At 40.6% G+C, this 22,522-nt stretch overlaps 1 protein-coding gene across 3 annotated transcripts in view; it reads left to right on the forward strand.

Annotated features, from left to right (window-relative positions):
- The window catches only part of SP100 (SP100 nuclear antigen), a 127,225-nt gene extending 105,869 nt beyond the window's left edge, over window positions 1–21,356 (forward strand). For all 3 annotated transcript variants that reach the window (XM_003274719.4, XM_030802389.1, XM_030802390.1), the window contains 5 exons: window positions 14,740–14,855; window positions 16,350–16,470; window positions 16,775–16,846; window positions 17,364–17,507; window positions 18,619–21,356. In XM_003274719.4, the coding sequence (XP_003274767.2) occupies window positions 14,740–14,855; window positions 16,350–16,470; window positions 16,775–16,846; window positions 17,364–17,507; window positions 18,619–18,729 (564 nt within the window). In that variant the 3' untranslated portion in view covers window positions 18,730–21,356. The remainder of the gene's footprint in view (window positions 1–14,739; window positions 14,856–16,349; window positions 16,471–16,774; window positions 16,847–17,363; window positions 17,508–18,618) is intronic.
- Window positions 21,357–22,522: the final 1,166 nt, after the last annotated feature.

Consider the following 22,522-nt stretch of genomic DNA (forward strand, 5'->3'; position numbering starts at 1 on the left):
GTGTTCATTGCCAGTACCTGCACAAAGGTCGGAGGCCGGACTAAGTGGTCCAGGGAGGTCACTACAAAATTCTGCCAACTACACCAGAATGTTGACCAAAATTAAGCCTGTTGAGAAAGAAATAATTTGATAATGGTTTATTGAAAGCCAAATGATCAACACAAGAAAACACACCAACAAAGTTGAAAGTGTTCCAGAGTCTGTTACAAGTTGGAATGATTTTATAGGTAGGGTCAGGAGAAGGAAGAGGGACTCTTCAAACCAGAATTGTCCTTTCTCATTGGAGGATACAATAGAGAGGTTACAATCGTTGGATACAGATTGCAACATACAGGCTCAAATGTCTTCATGTAAGACAATCAGTAAAACTTTATGATTCAGAAATAAGTCAGCACCCTTTTCAGGGTCAGTGGGGTATGCATTAATCAGTATGTCAACAACTTGAGGAATTCATCATGAGATTCAGGGACAGGATTTCACCACGAATCACAAGACCTTCCCAAGGTAGGTTAATCTGGAAGCCTGTTTACTTTTAAATTAAACGGTCAAAAGTGGCCTGTAGGTTTTCACTGTCCTTTCTCTGCTTGCCATGTGGATGCAGAGAAAAGGGCGTCTGCCAAACTTGAAAGTTGCCCAATTGTCCCATAGAACTGATGTTTACAGTTTCTTTTGAACAAACGTTCTTTTGAACAAACTTAATCAAAACAGTTGAATCTTCTGAGTTATTGGTGAAAATACCCATGTAGTTAAAGTTCTTACTTAGGTGAACATTTGATATTCACAGATTATAAAATGGTTAACAAGGAAATGATGCATAAATAATCTCATAAACTACTAAAATAAAATATAAATGGGTAAGTGCTATAGATAAAGTTTTTGTGTAATTTAAAATCTTAAAGTCATTTTGGATGCTCATTGGATGTCTGGTAATTTCCAATTAAGAAAAGGTTATGATATGAGGGAACATGTTTCTAAAAATTGCGGAATGTTTCTCATCTATAAAATGCTAGTATCTCATAGGCAACTCAGGATTTCTTGCTTCCTAGGTTTTCGCTAAAATTTAACATTACTAAGGACAAGAATTCTAGTTAATATGTAATTCTGTATATAAAATGTGCCAAAGAAGATGTGTTTTTATTGAGAAAAAGAATAATTTTGTCTAATTCAGAGGTTATCTGAAGGTTACTTCAAATTATGGGCTTGAAAAGGTTATTTATGAAACAAGGTAAAAAGGAACCAGTAAGTAGAGGAGAGAGATGTAAAGAGAGTTATGGATATCAAGATGTAATTTGGTAAGGAAGGTTACAAAGAAAGGAGAATAATTTTGTATGAGAAAGGATTTTGTATGGTAAATTTTTGTCCTAAAGTAAAATGACTTATTTTTTAAAAAAAAAGAAAAAGAAAATTTAGGACAAAACAGAAAGTTGAACCATGTCATAGATGGTCTGTGTAAGCCATAGGTAATTTTTTTCCCTGTTTCCCTGTGTGTCTATCTTCATGAGCATACAGAAAAAACAGTAAGTTGAAAAGTTTAGATAATAAAATATTATTTAAAACCTGACAGAAAATTGGAGAAACTTGACCAATTAACATTGCTCACAGTTAAAGCTCTTAGTCTTGATGAAGGTGAATTAGTAAATTAAGAAATGTTGTGAAGAAATACATTGGCACTCCAAGATGGCCGAATAGGAAGAGCTCCAGTCTGCAGCTCCCAGCGAGACTGAAGAAGAAGACAGGTGATTCCTGCATTTCCAACAGAGGTACCTGGTTCATCTCATTGGGACTGGTTGGACTCTGGGTGCAGCCCACAGAGGGCAAGCTGAAGCGGGGGTGGGTGTCGCCTCACTCGGGAAGCACAAGGGGTCGGCGGATCTCGCTTTCCTAGACAAGGGAAGCTGTGACAGACTATCTGTCTGGTTAATAGTACACTGGAGAAACGGTATACTCCTGACCTATACTACTGCACTTTTCCTGCAGTCTTAGCAGCTGACAGACCAGGAGATACCCTCCTGTGCCTGCCTCGGCGGGTCCCGCACCCACAGAGCCTTGCTCACTGCTAGCACATCAATCTGAGATCAACCTGTGATGCTGCAGATTGGTGGGCCGAAGGGCGCCCACCATTGCTGAGGCTTGAGTAGCTCACACTGTAAACAAAAAGGCAGGGAAGCATGAACTGGGCAGAGCCCACTGCAGCTCAGCAAGGCCTACTGCCTCTATAGATTCCACCTATGGGGGCAGGGCATAGTAGAACAAAAGACAGCAGAGAGCTTCTGCAGACTTAAACATCCCTGTCTGACAGCCCTGAAGAGAGCAGTGGTTCTCTCAGCAAGGCATTCAAGCTCTGAGAATGGACAGACTGCCTCCTTAAGTTGGTCCCTGACCCCCTTGTAGCCTGACTGGGAAACACCTCCCAGTAGGGACTCACAGACACCTCAAACAGGCAGGTGACCCTCTGGGATGAACCTTCCAGAAGAAGGATCAGGTAGCAATATTTGCTGTTTTGCAGCCTCTAGTGGTGATACCCAGGCAAACAGGGTCTGGAGTGGACCTCCAGCAAACTCCAACAGACCTGCAGCTGAGGGATCTGACTGTTAGAAGGAAAACTAACAAACAGAAAGGAATAGCAAAAATATCAACAAAAAGGACATCCACACCAACACCCCATCTGTAGGTCACCAATATCAAAGACCAAAAGTAGGTAAAACCACAAAGATGGGGAGAAACCACAGCGGAAAAGCTGAAAATTCCAAAAAACAGGGCGCCTCTTCTCCTCCAAAGGATTGCAGCTCCTCACCAGCAAGGGAACAAAACTGGATGGAGAATGAGTTTGACAAGTTCACAGAAGTAGGCTTCAGAAGGTCGGTAATAACAAACTTCTCCAAGCTAAAAGATCATGTTCTAACCCACCACAAGGAAGCTAAAAACTTTGAAAAAAGGTTAGACGAATAGCTAACTAGAATAAAGAGTGTAGAGAAGAACTTAAATGACCTGATGGAGCTGAAAACCATGGCACGAGAACTTCATGACACATGCACAAGCTTCAATAGCCGATTCAATCAAGTGGAAGAAAGGATATCAGTGATTGAAGATCAAATTAATGAAATTAAGTGAGAAGACAAGATTAGAGAAAAAAGAATGAAAAGAAACGAACAAAGCCTCCAAGAAATATGGGACTATGTGAAAAGACCAAACCTACGTTTGATTAGTGTACTTGAAAGTGACAGGGAGAATGGAACCAAGTTAGAAAACACTCTTCAGGATATTATCCAGGAGAACTTCCCTAACCTAGCAAGACAGGCCAACATTCAAATCCAGGAAATACAGAGAACACCACAAAAATACTCCTTGAGAAGAGCAACCAGAAGACACATAAATGTCAGATTCACCAAGGTCGAAATGAAGAGGAAAATATTAAGGGCAGCCAGAGAGAAAGGTCGGGTTACCCACAAAGGGAAGCCCATCAGACTAACAGCAGATCTCTCAGCAGAAACCCTACAAGCCAGAAGAGAGTGGCATCCAATATTCAACACTCATAAAGAAAAGAATTTTCTACCCAGAACCTCATATCCAGCCAAACTAAGCTTCATAAGTGAAGGAGAAATAAAATCCTTTAGAGACAAGCAAACGCTGAGAGATTTTGTCACCACCAGGCCAGCCTTAGAAGAGCTCCTGAAGGAAGCATTAAACATGGAAAGGAACAACCAGTACCAGCCACTGCAAAAACATGCCAAATGGTAAAGACCATCGATGCTATGAAGAAACTCCATCAATTAACAGGCAAAATAACCAGCTAACATCATAATGACAGGATCAAACTCAAACATAACAATATTAACCTCAAATGTGAATGGGCTAAATGCCCCAGTTAAAAGACATAGACTGGCAAATTGGATAAAGAGTCAAGACCCATCAGTGTGCTGTATTCAGGAGACCCATCTCACATGCAAAGACACACATAGGCTCAAAATAAAGGGATGGAGGATGATCTACCAAGCAAATGGAAAACAAAATAAAGCAGGGGTTGCAATCCTAGTCTCTGATAAAACAGACTTTAAACCAACAAAGATCAAAAGAGACAAAGAAGGCCATTATATAATGGTAAAGGGATCAATTCAACAAGAAGAGCTAGCTATCCTAAATGTATGCACCCAATACAGGAGCACCCAGATTCATAAAGCAAGTCCTTAGAGACCTACAAAGAGACTGAGACTCCCACACAATAATAATGGGAGACTTTAACACCCCACTGTCAATATTAGACAAATCAATGAGACAGAAGGTTAACAAGGATATCCAGGACTTTAACTCAGCTCTGGACCAAGCAGACATAATAGACATCTACAGAACCCTACACCTCAAATCAACAGAATATACATTCTTCTCAGCACCACATCACACTTATTCTAAAAATGACCACACAATTTATAGTAAAACGCTCCTCAGCAAATGTAAAAGAACAGAAATCACAATAAACTGTCTCTCAGACCACAGTGCAATTAAATTAGAACTCAGGATTAATAAACTACTCAAAACTGCACAACTACATGGAAACTGAACAACCTGCTCTTGAATGACTACTGGGTAAATAACGAAATGAAGGCAGAAATAAAGATGTTCTTTGAACCCAATGAGAACAAAGACACAATGTACCAGAATCTCTGGGACCCATTTAAAGCAGTGTGTAGAGGGAAATTTGTAGACCTAAATACCCACAAGAGAAAGCAGGAAAGATCTACAATGAACACCCTAACATCACAATTAAAAGAACTAGAGAAGCAAGAGCAAACAAATTCAAAAGCTAGCAGAAAGCAAGAAATAACTAAGATCAGAGCAGAACTGAAGGAGATAGAGACACAAAAAAACCATCAAAAAATCAATGAATCCAGGACTTGTTTTTTGAAAAGATCAACAAAATAGATAGACTACTAGCAAGACTAGTAAAGAAGAAAAGGGAGAAGAATCAAATAGATGCAAGAAAAACTGATAAAGGGGATATCACCACAGATCCCACAGAAATACAAACTACCATCAGAGAATACTATAAATGCCTCTATGCAAATAAACCAGAATATCTAGAAGAAATGGATAAATTTCTGGACACATACACCCTCCAAAGACTAAACCAGGAAAAAGTTGAATCTCTGAATAGACCAATAACAGGTTCTGAAATTGAGGCAATAATTAACAGCCTACCAACCAAAAAAAGTCCAGGACTAGACAGATTCACAGCCAAATTCTACCAGAGGTACAAAGAGGAGCTGGTACCATTCCTTCCGAAACTATTTCAATCAATAGAAAAAGAGGGAATCCTCCCTAACTTATTTTATGAGGCCAGCATCATCCTGATACCAAAGGCTGGTAGAGACACAACAAAAAAAGAGAATTTTAGGCCAATATCCCTGAGAACATCAATACGAAACTCCTCAATAAAATACTGGTAAACCAAATCCAGCAACACATCAAAAAGCTTATCCACCACGATCAAGTCACCTTCATCCCTGGGATTCAAGCCTGGTTCAACATACGCAAATCAGTAAACGTAACCCATCACATAAACAGAACCAATGACAAAACCACATGATTATCTCAATAAATGCAGAAAAGGCCTTTGACAAAATTCAACAGCCTTTCGTGCTAAAAACTCTCTCAGTAAACTAGGTATTGATGGAATGTGTCTCAAAATAATAAGAGCTATTTATGACAAACCCACAGCCAATATCGTGCTGAATGGGCAAAAACTGGAAGCACTCCCTTTGAAAACCGGCACAAGACAAGGATGCCCTCTCTCACCACTCCTATTCAACACAGTGTTGGAAGTTCTGGCTAGGGCAGTCAGGCAAGAGAAAGAAATAAACGGCATTCATTTAGGAAAAGAGGAAGTCAAATTGTCTCTGTTTGCAGATGACATGATTGTATATTTAGAAAATCCCATCGTCTCAGCCCAAAATCTCCTTAAGCTGATAAGCAACTTCAGCAAAGTCTCAGAATACAAAACAAATGTGCAAAAATCACAAGCATTCCTAAACACCAATAACAGACCAACAGAGAGCCAAATCATGCGTGAACTCCCATTCACAATTACTACAAAGAGAATAAAATATCTAGGAATCCAACTTGCAAGGGATGTGAAGGATCTCTTCAAGGAGAACTACAAACCACTGCTCCACAAAATAAAAGAGGACCCAAACAAATGGAAGAACATTCCATGTTCATGGATAGGAAGAATCAATATCATGAAAATGCCCATACTGCCCAAGGTAATTTATAGATTCAATGCTGTCCCCATCAAGCTACCACTGACTTTCTTCACAGCATTGGAAAAAACTACTTTAAAGTTCATCTGGAACCAAAAAAGAACCCATATAGCCACGACAATCCTAAGCAAAAAGAACAAAACTAGAGGCATCATGCTACCTGACTTCAAACTATAATACAAGACTACAGTAACCAAAACAGCATGGTACTGTTACCAAAACAGATATATAGACCAATGGAACAGAACAGAGGCCTCAGAAATAACATCACACATCTACAACTATCTGATCCTTGACAAACCTGACAAAAACAAGAAATGGGGAAAGGATTTCCTGTTTAATAAATCATGCTGGGAAAACTGGCTAGCCATATGTAGAAAGCTGAAACTGGATCCCTTCCTTACACCTTATACAAAAATTAACTCAACACAGATTAAAGACTTAAATGTTAGACCTAACACCATAAAAATCCTAGAAGAAAACCTAGGCAATACCATTCAGGATATAGGCATGGGCGAAGACTTCATGACTAAAACCAAAAGCAATTGCAACAAAAGCCAAAATAGACAAATGGGATCTAATTAAACTAAAGAGCTTCTGCACAGCAAAAGAAACTACCATCAGAGTGAACAAGCAACCTAGAGAATGGGAGAATATCCTTGCAATCTACCCATCTGACAAAGGGCTAATATCGAGAATCTACAATGAACTTAAATTTACAAGAAAAAAACAACCCCATCAAAAAGTGGGCAAAGGATGTGAACAGACACTTTTCAAAAGAAGACATTTATGCAGCCAACAAACATATGAAAAAATGCTCATCACCACTGGTCATCAGAAAAATGCAAATGAAAACCACAATGAGATACCATCTCGCACCAGTTAGAATGGCCATCATTAAAAAGTCAGGAAACAACAGATGCTGGAGAGGATGTGGAGAAATAGGAACCCTTTTACACTGTTGGCGGGAGTGTAAATTAGTTCAACCATTGTGGAAGACAGTGTGGCAATTCCTCAAGGATCTAGAGCTAGAAATACTATTTGACCCAGCAATCTCATTACTGGGTATATACCCAAAGGATTATAAATCATGCTACTATAAAGACACATGCACACGTATGTTTATTGCAGCACTATTCACAATAGCAAAGACTTGGAACCAACCCAAATGTCCATCAATGATAGACTGGATTAAGAAAATGTGGCACATATACACTATGGAATACTATGCAGCCATAAAAAAGGATGAGTTCATGTCCTTTGCAGGGACATGGATGAAGCTGGAAACCATCATTCTAAGCAAACTATCACAAGGACAGAAAAACAAACACCGCATGTTCTCACTCATAGGTGGGAGTTGAACAATGAGAACACATGGACACAGGGCGGGGAACATCACATCACCGAGGCCTGTTGGGGGGTTGAGGGGCTGGGGAAGGGATAGCATTAGGAGAAATGCTAAAACCAACATGACACATGTATACCTATGTAACAAACCTGCACGTTGTGCACATGTACCCTAGAACTTGAAGTATATTTTAAAAAAGAAAAAATAAAAATAAATTAATTAATTAAAAAAAAGAAATACATTGGCAGTTTGGCAGTTCTTTTTTTTAATATAATTAAGCATGAAGCCAGATGTAGTGTGGAGCCGAATTTCACATACATGCTTGCATTGCTTCACATTCTGCTATTGTGCATAGATAGTACTAGCACTAAAGTACTTACTAGTTACATACCTAAAGTGAGTTTCTTAATTGTACAAAACATATAGTGGGTGTGGTGGACCTAAGGACATTTAATTGTGTATCAGGAACAAAATATTCATCATATGTTTTTAGGCTCTGAATAATACTATAGCCTCCAAGGTAAACTGAGTAGAAGAAAAATTGGAGGTTGGTTTCCTATTTATTTGTTTTAGCTTCTAATTTTCATGTATTTGCTGTTTGTTATCCTTTGGATTTTACTTATATATACATATATAAATTTGTGTTTTTTAGTTTCTAATGGAAGGCTTTTATTTGGTTCTATGAATAGTCATTTTGTTGCCTATGCATTTCCAACAATTCATTATTTTCCCTATTTATCTAAACTTCCTAATCTACCTCTGTCAAGCCTCCAAAAATTAATAGAGGACACCAACCATTTAAAATTTGATGGTTTTGCTTATTTCTAACGATCTAGAGGGCTGTAAGAGCTTTAAGGTTCCTAGCAAAAACTAAATAAATAACAGACATACAAGTTCTGAAAAGTAATAGCACTTTTGTATTTTGTTATTTGAAAAGTAGGTGAGAATAGAAATGTTTAAATGGTGTTTTTTTCCAAGGTAATTTAATTCAATCAATAATTTCAGTTAGTTTCAGATCTTGTCCTTTAATGAGGAAAAATTGTGATATAGGTACAAAGTTTTAATGTTCAGAAAATATTGGCCTATCCTTAAGGAAATTATACTAATTGGGATTTCTCTCAAATTACTTTAGTTATCTTTACCATTATTAAAATTAAGTGACATTCACTTGGATTAAGTAGTAATAAAAAAAAAGATGTGAGACTAGTGAGTTTTGATCCCAAACCTTCTATCACTGTTGAGTCTTTCATGTGTGTACTTGAAAACAAAATATCCACAAGTGTTTCACTGGTTTGAAGAGTCTAGTGGTGAAAGTTACCTAATCAGTTGTCAGTACTGTAACTGATTAGAAAGTTACCTAATTAGTTGTCAGCACTATATTACCAATCATGGAAATGTGTGCTAGTGCTCTTTTATTTTTATTTTTATTTATTTTTTTTTTTTGAGACGGAGTCTCGCTCTTTCACCCAGGCTGGAGTGCAGTGGCGCCATCTTGGCTTACTGCAACCTCTGCCTCCTGGGTTCAAGTAACTCTCCTGCCTTAGTCTCCCCAGTAGCTGGAATTACAGGCGCCCACCACCATGCCTAGCTAATTTTTGTACTTTTAGTAGAGACGAGGTTTCATCATGTTGGCCAGGCTGGTGTCGAACGCCTAACCTTATGTGATCCACCTGCCTCGGCCTCCCAAAGTGCTGGGATTACAGGCGTAAGCCACCGTGCCCGGCCCTGATGCTCTTTTAAAATAGCTAAAAAGAAATTACTGTGTGTGTGCTTAATCTCACTTTGTCCCTGTTTTTGTTGCATAGTATCTAAAGGAAAGGAGATTATTATCCTCATGCTAAATTTCCAAAACTGATATTTACATTTACCATTTTTTAATGATGGAGAGAAAAGTTAATTGTCTTATTTTGATGAGTTTAAAATAGGACCTATCCCATTTTTTACACTTTTAGTCACAGTTCTGTCACCAGAATGCTAGCAATTAGCTATATGCGAGGAGTAACCTAAATACTTTAATACAATGGTTTGAAGTGCTATAGGAAGTAATAACTACCGGACACTAAATCACAGTGTTTGTGACATGTCACAGAAAATGATAGGACTTTCTGCAGCATAAATGTCCTCTTAACCAATCCTTGTGCTGTTAAGTTACAGGGCTTTGACTTCTGGGTCTAAAAAAGGCACCTACTTCTGCTAAATCTTGAACATTACCCTAGTTTAAGCCTCATCTTCAGACCTGGGAGAAAATGACAGTCAAAATGAACTGCTTTCATGAGACGCTGGGCCAGAAATTAAAACTAGTCAATCTGTCTAGGCCAAGGGACTGTCATGGAAGATGTGGACATGTGAGATTTGAGGGTTTTCTATAAATTAAATATTAATATCAAAAGCACACTGATACAAAGCCAGCGTCCAGGCCCATGTGTCAGAATAACTGCATTTTCTTGGAGCATTAATCTGCTCTTTAATAGAAAATCGTAAAAGGTTTATGGAGATCTTATGTTATGATCAAACTGATTAAAATTAAAATTGTTTGTAAGGTTTTAAAAATTACTTTTAATATTAATAATACACCATACAAAGGTGAAATTTGGTTTTCTCTTTTAAATAAAATTTTCACGTGAGAGCTAATGAAAGATTTTTATTTATCTTTTGAATAACTACAGGGTGGATAAAAAGGAGGAAAGAAAGACATTTAGGTGGCCTCATGCTGTCTTATTAGGTTTCATTGTTGGGAAACTGAGTCTACCCTCTAGAAAAGGGTAAATGTTAGCCGGGCGCGGTGGCTCACGCCTGTAATCCCAGCACTTTGGGAGGCCTAGACGGGTGGATCACAAGGTCAGGAGTTCGAGACCAGCCACCAGCCTGGCCAAGATGGTGAAACCCCGTCTCTACTAAAAATAAAAAAAATTAGCCGGGCGTGGTGGCAGGCGCCTGTAGTCCCAGCTACTCGGGAGGCTGAGGCAGGAGAATTCCTTGAACCTGGGAGGCAGAGGTTGCAGTGAGCCGAGATCGTGCCACTGCACTCTAGCCTAGGCAACAGAGCGAGACTCCATCTCAAAAACAAAAAAAAAACAAGTAACTTATAATCAGCTACGGTCCATGGTTTGCTTCTTTGGGGGAGTTCATGAAAAGGACTCTTGAATGCAGGTTTCTGTTGACTTTGGAGGTTGTTCCATTAGATTAGAGAGAGAAAACATCCAAGAAACTAAATGAAAAACTGATATGTTCATAAAGTTTACTAACCTAATATGAAGCAGAGCAGGAGTTAGCTGCCTACACTGAACAAATGGAGGCCAGAAATAATTTCTTATGGATTTTTTTTGTTTGAAACATTGCTGCCTTTAACAACTGAGAGGAGCATTACTCTTGTAAACTAAATTTGAGGTATATTTCTCTCTCTCTCTCTGCCTAATTTCTCCAGAATTCATAAGCTATTTGTGAATATTATTAATTCATGGCAAGGTGTTTGCGTACGTTTAATAAGAATCTGTCTTCTGCTAGGTGTGTTGGCTCATGCCTGTAACCCTAGCACTTTGGGAGGCCAAGGGAGGTGGATCACTTGAGGTCAGGGGTTTGAGACCAGCCTGCCAACATGGTGAAACCCCGTCTCTACTAAAAATACAAAAATTAGCCAGGAGTGGTGGTGCATGCCTGTAGTCCCAGCTACTCAGGAGGCTGAGGCAGGAGAATCACTTGAACCTGGGAGGTGGAGGTTGCAGTGAGCTGAGATCATGCCACCGCACTCCAGCCTGGGTGACAGAGCAAGACTCCATCTCAAAAAAAAAAAGAATATGTTTTCTTTTATAACGAGACACAGTTGGAGGAACTGGTCATTTTCCCAGGGCTTTGACTGAAATGGCCTTGTGAGAGGTTCCAGCAAAGCCAGTTTAAGATAGCCTATATGGACAATGGTTCTTGCTGCACTTTGTGTGGGTAAATAAGCCAAGAATATGGGACTGAAGCTTATTTGGCAGGTAGGTTGGTCCTGCTGTGATTTGTCTTTAGTGGAAGTGGGAGACTGGAGAGAAAAGGAGTGTGTTTCAGAAGAAACCTATAGTATTCAGTTAACTTTTGATTTTTGGGTGGCTATGTGGGCCACCCATGGTATGGAGTTGCCCACGACACTCCTCATCAGCATGAAACAGCCAGAAAGATTGATGACCAGTTCCCCATGATTGAGGAATTGATAAACAGAAAGGGGGCACTAAAATGAACCCAATTGTCCCATAAATCTGATTTTTACAGTTTATTTTGAATAAACATACAAATTGACCCTCTCTGTCTTAAAACTTGAGAGAGTTACATTTGTCTTACCTGAGTTCTTTCTCAGGAAACCAACCGTCAGACCTCCCACATAACATCAAGGGACTGAAACTCACCAGATCACTGTATTTGGACAATGAGATGCCAAACTCCTCACCCCTTATGACTGCCTAACCAATAATCTCCTTCCTGTTAACCAACTCCTCCTCCTTACCACTCCCTAATTCCTGCTTCCCTGCATGTAGATACATTTCTGCTATATAAACCCCTAACTTTAGTGAGTCAGGGAGACAGATTTCAGACTGATCTCTCAACCCCTTGGCTGCAGCACCTGACTAAATCCTTCTTCTGTGGCAATACTCATTGTCTCAGTGATTGGCTTTCTGCGTGGCAAGCAGCAAGACCTAAAGTGAACCCCAGGTATTTCAATAACAAAATCATGGGTGACTTCCCTGTCTAAACAAAGTCACATTTTGATTCTTTTCATTGCAATGAGATGAGCATTTTAGGCAGGGTCAGCCTTTTGCACAACTGCAAGGAGCACCTTCCACTGTAAGAATGCCATGTAAGCTAGGCACAGTGACTCATGCCTGTAATCCTAGCACTTTGGGAGGCTGAGGCAAGAGGATCACTTGAACCCAGGAGTTTGAGACCAGCCTGGGCAACATGGCAAAACCCCACCTCCACAAAAAATACCAAAAATTAGCCAGGCATGGTGGGACACAACTGTAGTCCCAGCTACTCCAGGGGCTCAGGTGGGAGGATCACTTGAGTCCAGGAGGTTGAGGCTGCAGTGAGCTGTGATCGCACCATTGCACTCCAGCCTAGGTGACAGAGTGAGACCCTGTCTCAAAACAAAAATGCCATGCAGCTGGACTGGTACAGGACACTAATTGAGAGGGGATAGAAAAGAGGTTGCCATGCCCTCTATTTTCTTAGCCAATGCACTTCCCTGGCAAGATCTAGATCAATCCACACTGTTTCCGTTTCTTTGCTGGAGGTGAGACCCTTCAGTAGTCAAACAGCTCTCACCTCTGGGGTCTGCATAACTTGTCTGATGACTAAGGGAGACCCATAGGGCCATTTCTTACCAGCCCACAGCCAAGCCCTCTCTGAAGAGGAAAAGGCAACTCTTCCAGCAAGGAAGTACTCACTCCTTTTCAAAAATTTTCCTAGACAAACTTGTAGGCTGTTAATGACTCTAGTTATGACCTCCCCGCCCTTACTCCGGAGAAACCACTTTGTAATGTGGGTTTTCAACCTTGGCTGCACATTGTAATCACCTGGGGATCCCCCCACCCCCAACAAAGATTCTGATGTTATTGGTCTGAGGTGCTGCCTGAGAATTGGTGTTTCCAAAGCTCCTCTGGTGTTTTGTGTTTTTCTAGCACAAGCAAAGGTGTGAGTCACTGTAGTGCAATACAGTTCAATCACAATTGCCACAATTGTGTAGGGTCCATCAGAACCATCTGAAGGACTTCGTAGACCACAGCTGGCTGGGAGCTACCCCTGGGCTTCTGATTCAGTGAGTGAGAGGCAGAGCCCAAGGTTGTACATTTCTAACAAGTTCCAGGTGCTGCTGCTGCTGCTGCTGCTGGTCCAGAGACCACTGCATTAGAGGCCAGAGTTCTCAACTATTGACTGCACATTAGAACCATCTGGACAACATTTAAGACTTACTGATGCCTATACCCCAACCCAGGCTAACTGAATCAAAATCTCTGGTAATGGGGCTCCAGAGATGCTTTTTAATGCTCCCAGGGGATTCTACTGTACAGCAAGTTGAGAACCACTTCTAAACAAAAGAAAAAAATTCTTACTAAAAAGGTTAAAGAGACATACATCAAGTTTGCAGGCTTTCTAGACAATGGAACTTCAAACATAGGATTTGCCTGTGGTATTTATTCTTTCTTGGGGCCCACTTGCAGTGTACTTTATAGGATGATGGATCAGAAACCTTGATCCAGCAGCCTAAAAATAGTGGTCAGCATCGATGAGTCTCATCTGTTACAACAAAAAGGAAAAACAGTTACATGGCCCCACTCCAGGGGAAGCTCAGGCACACCCCATGGAGATGTGCCCAAGAAATGGCTCCTAATAGGCCACTCAAGTTCTGCCATTGAAAGGGAACACATGGGCAAGATATATCTTGCAGCCTATAATTTTTTTTATATATGTGACTTTAGTCTCTTCTTTGTATAGTGACTTTGTAGATGAAGAGAAATTACAACACCTTAATGCCAAGTTGACTAAGTCATGGGGACTCTTCCTCCAGTTTCCCAGAGCAAAAAGCAAAAAGCCCTGTACTCCCTGGTGCCCACCTGGTCATCTTGCCCACGGTTTTTCCATACCAGAGGTACTGCTGCAGGCCCAGAGCCCTCCAGGAAAAGAACTGACATCCAGGAACTCCTCCCCAGGCCCTTTCTTCAACTCATTCTTGATATGGCAAGAGTGTAGGTTGCAGTGATATCTCAGAAGTTTATTCCATCATATTAAATTCTCAGTAAATCACCCTTTGACAAGTCAGTTTAAAGGATACAATGTAGACGGCCAGAAAAGACACTATTTCTGGGCCAGGTTTTCCCAGCTGTTTAATAAATTGCTCAAATCATCTCTAATTCATCCTATTTTTGTCACTAGTCATCATGTCAGAATCTCTGGTTTCATAAACAAAACTTTTCTGGCCTGACACACAGCCACTATCTACTGAACTTTGCCACAGACCAAAATGTCTTCTGAGATCTCCACTCAGCAATCCTTAATATTTTGAGGAGAGAAATTTACAAGTGTGCCCTTGATACATAAAAGGTCACATATTCTAGGGTCCAAGGGTCTCACTGATCCCAATGATGTCTACGTCTCCCCTTCTAGCCAGAAAACTCAAATATATGTGAGGTGTGCAACAAATGGGGACAGCTGTTCTGCTGCGACACTTGTCCAAGATCCTTTCATGAGCACTGCCACATCCCACCTGTGGAAGCTAACAAGTGAGTAAGACGTGTCCCCTTCCCTGAGCCCTTCCTTCTTGTGATACAGCTCCTCCTGCCACTCGTGAGTACTCTGCAGAGTTTCTGTACCTGGTTATGTGTTTCTTGATGCATAAGGAGCAGGCTCCTTAGTATCAGGATCCACAAGTATTATCCAGAGCTGTTGAACAGTGCTGGCAGCAGCAGATTAATGGGAAGCAAAAACTCTTCAAGTGGTTATTGAGTGCAATAGTAAGAGGTGTCAACTTCTACCTCCTCTACTTGGCTCCCAGACCCATGCTGTCTGATGGGGTGATGCCATCATACACTGCCTGTTGGTTTAAAGCATATGCCACCTGCTGTGGGACCATGACACAGCTGGTAAAGTCAGTGCTGCAGCAGTCTATCAAGCCAACTGACTCTGGGTCACAGGTCACATGTAGAGACCTGTGAATTCTCCAAGTGTGAGTCCCCTGCTCACTTCCTTTGCTAAAAAATGTGCCTTTGGACAGAGGTGATGGTGTGCAGGATACCATGGAGATTGATAAGTTGCTCTGTGAGTGGTGTGTGGACAGAATTGTTAAGGCTGAGAGGATGATCTCTACCAGGAATGTGTCTGACTCTATGAGTGCAGAGCATTGCCCTTCCATAAAGGAGGAGGCTAATGTGACTCACCTGCTCCCAGGGTGTCATCTCAGGGGATCAGCATAAACCTCTGCTTTTGACCAGTTGGTCAATCTGCAGAGGCAGAAGAAAAATCAGCTTTTTTGGTTGAGCCCATGTATAGCCCCTATCTCTGCACCAGAGATGCAAAGTGCTCTCAAAGGAGCACTTTGTAACAGGCTCCTTGAGCAAGCACTACATGGCCAAGGGGATGCTGGCATCACTAGGATGGGTCATTGCATTTGCCTCATTATCAAGAGCCTCCTAGCACAGACAGCCTAGTAGAGAAGGTTGGAGAATGAATCTAGGAACAAATGGAAGATATCTGACACCTAGCTGGAGATTTCCTTTTCAAGAAGTTTCTGCAGCACAGATTCTAGGTATAAGATATGGCAGGGCCAAGGGAGAGGATGCCTATAGCCTGTGCTCTGTGCTTACTCAGCAAAGTTGAGAAACAAGAACTTGTTTTCTGATTTTTCTATGATCTGATTGACTCATAGAGGCCCAACACTTTGTGCTTAAGGTACTCATTTCCAGTAACTGTAGCAAACAGTGCTCATTATCAAGTTCCCAGTGGCTCAGGTGGAAACCCTAAGTTTTGAGGTAAATGAGATTCCGTCACTCATAGGGCACTTCACCCAACAGATGATCACCCCTGCTATCACCATTGGTGGGAGGGCATGCCTTTGGCTACTGAGTCCAAATGGGGCTCTAGTGCAGAGGCCTCCAAGAAAGAAGTTGGATACAACGTGGAAACCACTAGGCATTCTTGAGCAGAGGACTTGAACAACTGTAGGAATGGCGGCTGATTCACAGAACCTGCCGTTGCTCACTTTATGCCCCATCTCTCAGGAACCCGTGGAGTTGCATCTTCTGCAGGATAAAGACTATTCAGGAAAGATGCCCAGAAAGCCAATCAGGTCATCAGGAATCTGAAGTCCTGATGAGGCAGATGCTGCCCGAGGAGCAGTTGGTGAGTAAAAATGTGAACCTGAAGCTTCTTCCTTTCTGTTCACCTGGGCAGGAGAAGCACAGTCTTACAAAGCGCTCAAGGAATGGAGCCCAAAAGCAAACTGCTGGCCTGTGGTGTGCTTTGCTCCACGACCTAACGCTACAATTCATATTCCAAAGGAAAATCCCAGTCCAAAGAAACTCCGCATGCCATGTTTGTTTCAAAGAGTCCACAGGTTTGGGAGTCGTGTGTTCTCTTTGGGCATGCATATGAGCTCTTTCTCTCTAAATTGCATTTAACTTGAAACGTCCTTCATCTTTTGCAGAAATGTGAGTTCCTCCTCTTGAAGGTCTATTCTGATTCGAAAAGCCTCTTTTTCGCCAAGGAACCATATTATGTAAGTAATAGCCAAAGAAAATGCTTATACTGTCATTTGTCAAATCTGTGATCTGAATCCCATGGTACAAGGTGCCATTCTACTTGCCTTGTTGATGAGTTTTTAGTTCAGGCTACTATAGAAATTTATCATAGATTAGGTGGCTTAAATAGCAGAAATGTTTTTCTCACAGTCCTGGAGGCTGCATGTCCAAGATCAGGGTGTCAGCAGGGTCCGGTTCTGGAGAGGGCTGTCTTCTAGGTTGCAGAGACAACACAGGGTTGCTTCCTGTGTTCTTGAGTGGCAGAAAGAGAAGGAGAGAACTCTCCGGAGTCTCTTTTATAAGAGCCCCAATCCTATTCAAGAGGACTCCACCCTTCTTACCTTATGACCTCCCAAAGGCCTCACCTCCTAGTACCTTCACAAGGGGATTGGGATTTTGACCTATGGATTGCGGGACCCCACAAACCTTTATTCCATAATAGTGGGAGTCTATGGCACTGGGCTGATAGCCTCACTTTGGTCTTTTTCTCATCAGAACAGAGAGGGGTCTCAGGGCCCACAGACGCCTATGTGGTTAAACAAAGTCAAGAGAAGGCTGAATGAGCAGGTGTACTCCCGGGTAGAAGGGTTTGTGCAGGACATGCGTCTCATCTTTCATAACCACAAGGAATTTTACAGGGTGAGTGGCTCTCCCTGCTTCCTTTTCTCTTTCAATTACATCACTTTAAAGTCACTTTCCCTCTCATCTTTTCAGGTCAGGTAAATGTTACAATCACCCTTATCATATGACAAGCCCATACAAGTACAAATCCTGGAAGTATCCTAAAAGCCCTGTGGTGCATGTGGAGAAAATAACAACAAACTGGAAGGTGCCATTGCAAATATGGTGCTATAACCTCAGAGTTGACTCATTTCTAGATGGTTTGTTTTCACCCATAGAGAACAGTAGGCTGCAGATTCATTTGTTTCTACTCAAAATAGAAGTGCACTTTAAAGGCATTTAAAGTGTTTCTCTTCTCTAGAGGAAGATACCAAATCAAAGGTCTCAAATGTCAAAATATTGAATTTCTTTACATCTGAATTTCCTGGCACTATTTCAGAAATTAACAAGGATTATGTCAAGGGGTGAAAGTGAAGGGAAAAGGAAGACATTATTAAATGGCCTTAAACATTTCTGTACTATCATAAGCTTACTCAAAAAATGCTGTACATAAAAATCACACAAGTAGAATTTTTTTTTTTTTTTTTTTTTTTTTGAGATGGAGTCTTGCTCTGTCACCCAGGCTGGAGTGCAGTGGTGCGATCTCAGCTCACTGCAAGCTCCGCCTCCCGGGTTCACGCCATTCTCCTGCCTCAGCCTCTCCAAGTAGCTGGGACTACAGGCGCCCGCCACCACGCCCGGCTAATTTTTTGTATTTTTAGTAGAGACGGGGTTTCACCATGGTCTCGATCTCCTGACCTCGTGATCCGCCCGCCTCGGCCTCCCAAAGTGCTGGGATTACAAGCGTGAGCCACCACGCCCGGCCTACAAGTAGAATTTTTAAAAGTTAAATTAATCCATAAGCATTGGATCAGAAATTAGATTTCAGTGTAGTACTATTTCAACTTCTTTGTCTTCCAGATAAAGTTAAATAATTAAATTATCAAGGAACATAAGCAACTCTTAACTAGATTAATTCTTACTTAACATTTGGGATAACCTAAAATGAGGCCCCGGATTATCTGCAACACTGGGAGTCTCAGCTCATTGCATAATTGTTGCTATATTGTTTTTTTCTTTGCTTTTTTAGGAAGATAAATTCATCAGACTGGGAATTCAAGTACAGGACATCTTTGAGAAGAATTTCAGAAACATTTTTGCAATTCAGGAAACAAGCAAGAACATTATAATGTTCATTTAGCCATTCTTATCTCCTCCCTTCAGATCCTCTGGCAGCTAGCTACACAATGTGCCTGTGGCCCCACTAATCTCTGACTGCTCCTGTGGAAACTCCACATCACAGTTCTTCAAAATTTATCATTGCCATTTTAAAACTGTCTTTTCAGCTTTTAATAAAATTCAACACCCCTTCATGTTAAAAATTCTCAATAAGCTAGGTATTGAAGGAACATATCCCAAAATAATAAGCCATTTACGACAAACCCACAGCCAATGTTACACTGAATGAGCAAAAGATAGAAGCATTCCCCTTGAAAACAAGCACAAGACAAGGATTCCCTCTCTCACCACTCCTATTCAACAAAGTACTGGAAGTCCTAGTCAGAGCAGTCAGGAAGCAGAAAAAAATAAAGGGCATCTAAATAGGCAAAGAGGAAGTCAAACTATCCCTGTTTGCAGACAACATTGATTCTACATCTAGAAAACCCCATAGTCTCAGCCCAAAAGCTCCTTCTGCTGATAAACAATTTCAGAGAAGTTTCAGAATACAAAATCAGTATACGAAAATTACTAGCATTCCTATACACCAACAACAGCCAAGCCAAGAGCCAAATCGGGAAGGCAATCCCATTCACAATTGCCACAAAAAGAATAAAATACCTAGGAATACAGCTAATCAGGAGGTGAGAGATTTCTACAATGAGAATTACAAAACACTGCTCAAAGAAATCGGAGATGACACAAACAAATGGAAAAACATCACATGCTCATGGGTAGAAAGAGTCAATATCATTAAAATGACCATACTGCCCAAAGTAGTTTACAGGTTCAATGTTATTCCTATCAAACCACCAATGACATTCTTCACAGAACTAGATAAAACTATTTTAAAATTCATACAGAACCAAAAAAGAGCCCAAATAGCCAAGGCAATCCTAAGCAAAAAGAACAAAGCTGAAGGCATCAAGTTATCCAACTTCAAACTATATTACAGGGCTTCAGTAACCAAAACAGCATGGTACTGGTACCAAAAAAAAGGCACATAGACCAATGGAACAGAACAAAGAGCACAGAATTAAGACCACATGCCTATGACCATCTGATCTTTGACAAAGTTGACAAAAACAAGCAATGGGAAAAAGACTCCCTATTCTATAAATTGTGCTGGGATAACTGGGATAGAAGATTGAAGCTAGACCTCTTCCTTACACCATATACAAAAATCAATTCAAGATCAATTAAAGACTTAAATTTAAAATAAAAAACTATGAAAACTCTGGAAGACAACCTAGGCAATACCATCGTGGACATAGGAACAAGCAAAGATTTCACAACAAAGACAAAAGCAATCACAACAAAAGCAAAATTTGACAAATGAGATCTAATTAAACTTAAGAGATTCTGCACAGCAAAAGAAACAATCAACAGAGTAAACAGACAACTTACAAAATGGGAGAAAATATTTGCACACTATGCATCTGACAAAGGTCTAATATCCAGCTTCTATAGGGAACTTAAACAAATTTACAAGAGAAAAAGAAGCAACCCCAGTAAAAAGTGGGCAAAGGACATGAAAGATACTTTTTTTTTTTTTTAAGTTGGAGTTTCTCTCTTGTTGCCCAGGCCAGAGTGCAATGGTGCGATCTTGGCTCACCGCAACCTCTGCCTCCCGGGTTCAGGCAATTCTGCCTCAGCCTCCCAAGTGGCTGGGATTACAGGCATGCACCACCCAACTAATTTTGTATTTTAGTAGAGACAGGGTTTCTCCACATTTGGTCAAGCTGGTCTCTAACTCCCGACCTCAGGTGATCCACCCGCCTCAGCCTCCCAAAGTGCTGGGATTGCAGGTGTGAGCCACTGCGTCTGGACGAAAAGACACTTTCCAAAAGAAGATATACATGGCCAACAAGCACATTTTAAAAGCTCAATATCACTCATCATTAGAGAAATGCAAATTAAAAGTACAATGAGACACCATCTCACACCAGTCAAAATGCCTCTTACTAAAAAGTCAAAAAATAATGGCTAGTAAAGTTGTGGAGAAAGGGAACATTTATACACTGTTGGTGGGAGTGTAACTTAGTTCAACCACTGTGGAAAGCAGTGTGGCAACTCCTCAAAGTACTAAAAGCAGAACTGCCATTCCACCAAGCAATCCCATTACTGGGTACATACCCAGAGGAATATAAATCATTCTACCATAAAGACACATGCATGCAAATGTTCATTGCAGCACTATTCACAATAGCAAAGATATGGAATCAATCTAAGTGCCCATGAATAACAGACTGGATAAAGAAAATATGGTACATATACACCATGGAATGGTATACAGCCATAAGAAAGAATGAGATCATGTCTCAGAAACATGGATACAGCTGGAGGCTATTTTCCTTAGCAAACTAATGCAGGAACAGAAAACCAAATACCACATGTTCTCACTTAAAAGTGGGAGCTAAATGATAACTATGAACACAATGAAGGGAACAACAGACACTAAGGGTCTACTTGAGGGTGGGAGATGGGAAGAGGGAGAGGAGCAGAAAAATTACCAACTGGTGATGAAGTAATCTGTACAACAAACCCCTGCGACAAGAGTTTCCCTATATAACAAACATTCACATGTACCCCTGAACCTAAAAGTTTTTTTTAATTGTAAATAAATGGATCATTAAAAAAAAATTTTAATAATAAAATTGTCTTATCAAGTTCTCTTATTGAATAATTTGGTATGAAACTTATAACTGATAACATAAAGTCTTTCTATAAAGGATCATATTATATCTTCCCAATTATTCAGTTTTGTATTTTTTGTTGTTGCTGTGAAAGTAATCTTTTCCCATTGAATTTTATTACTGATTATTGCCTATTACAGAAAGCTACTGTTATTTATATATAATTTTGTCACTGATTACCATACTGGATACTAGATAGCATCATTCTCACCTTTTACCCAGTGGCATCAGGAAGACTGTGGTGGCTACATAGCATCTCCAACTTTCAATTCATGGAATCCTAATTGGTTTAGGGGATGGAAGCATTCCTCAGTTGAGCACCAAAACCTCTGACAATTCTTGGTTCTGTTGGAAAATGATTCTGCCAGGGCACCCTGGTGTATTTGCATGTGTAAAGGAGGAAAAAATAATTTTCCCACTACCCTTCTAGGTTTCCCCTACCGAGATCCTCTGGGGCCCCTGTAACAAAAGACAGATTAACAAGAGAAAAACAGAAGTTTATTAGCATATATATATATATATATGTACACACACACACACGTATGTATACACATAGTTATATACATGTATATACATACATATATGTATACACATATGTATATACATATGTGTGTGTATATATATATGTGTGTGTGTATACAGGAGAGATACTCAGAGAGATGAATAACTCTCCAAGAGGTGGCTGAGACTTCAAACTTAAATACCATCTCCAGCTAAAGGCAAAGAAAGAAGAGTATGGGAAAGCCAGTTATGGGGATGACCAGGAAGAGCATGGTAAACAAGATTAAAGTTTGCTGTGCAGATTTGAGGTGTCTTCTGTGTTGGTAAGAGTCTCTTGTGATTTAGAATCATCCTTCTCTTCCTGGGACAGAGAGGGAGACATCCTTGTGAATGGAGATTTCCTTTGTAAATGTAAAATTCCCTAACAAAGGAGTAACTTCTACTCTGTTTTTAGAGCTTCTCCTATGTCCCCTATTTCTCAAAATAATCCTTATGCCAAAGAGGCATATTCTAGGGTGGCATATTCTGGCCTCCCATACATGTCTCCACATAGACCCCAGAGGCAGGGCTTAACTGCAG

Source organism: Nomascus leucogenys, chromosome 22a (assembly GCF_006542625.1).
Source record: "Nomascus leucogenys isolate Asia chromosome 22a, Asia_NLE_v1, whole genome shotgun sequence".
NCBI classification, from domain to species: domain Eukaryota; kingdom Metazoa; phylum Chordata; class Mammalia; order Primates; family Hylobatidae; genus Nomascus; species Nomascus leucogenys.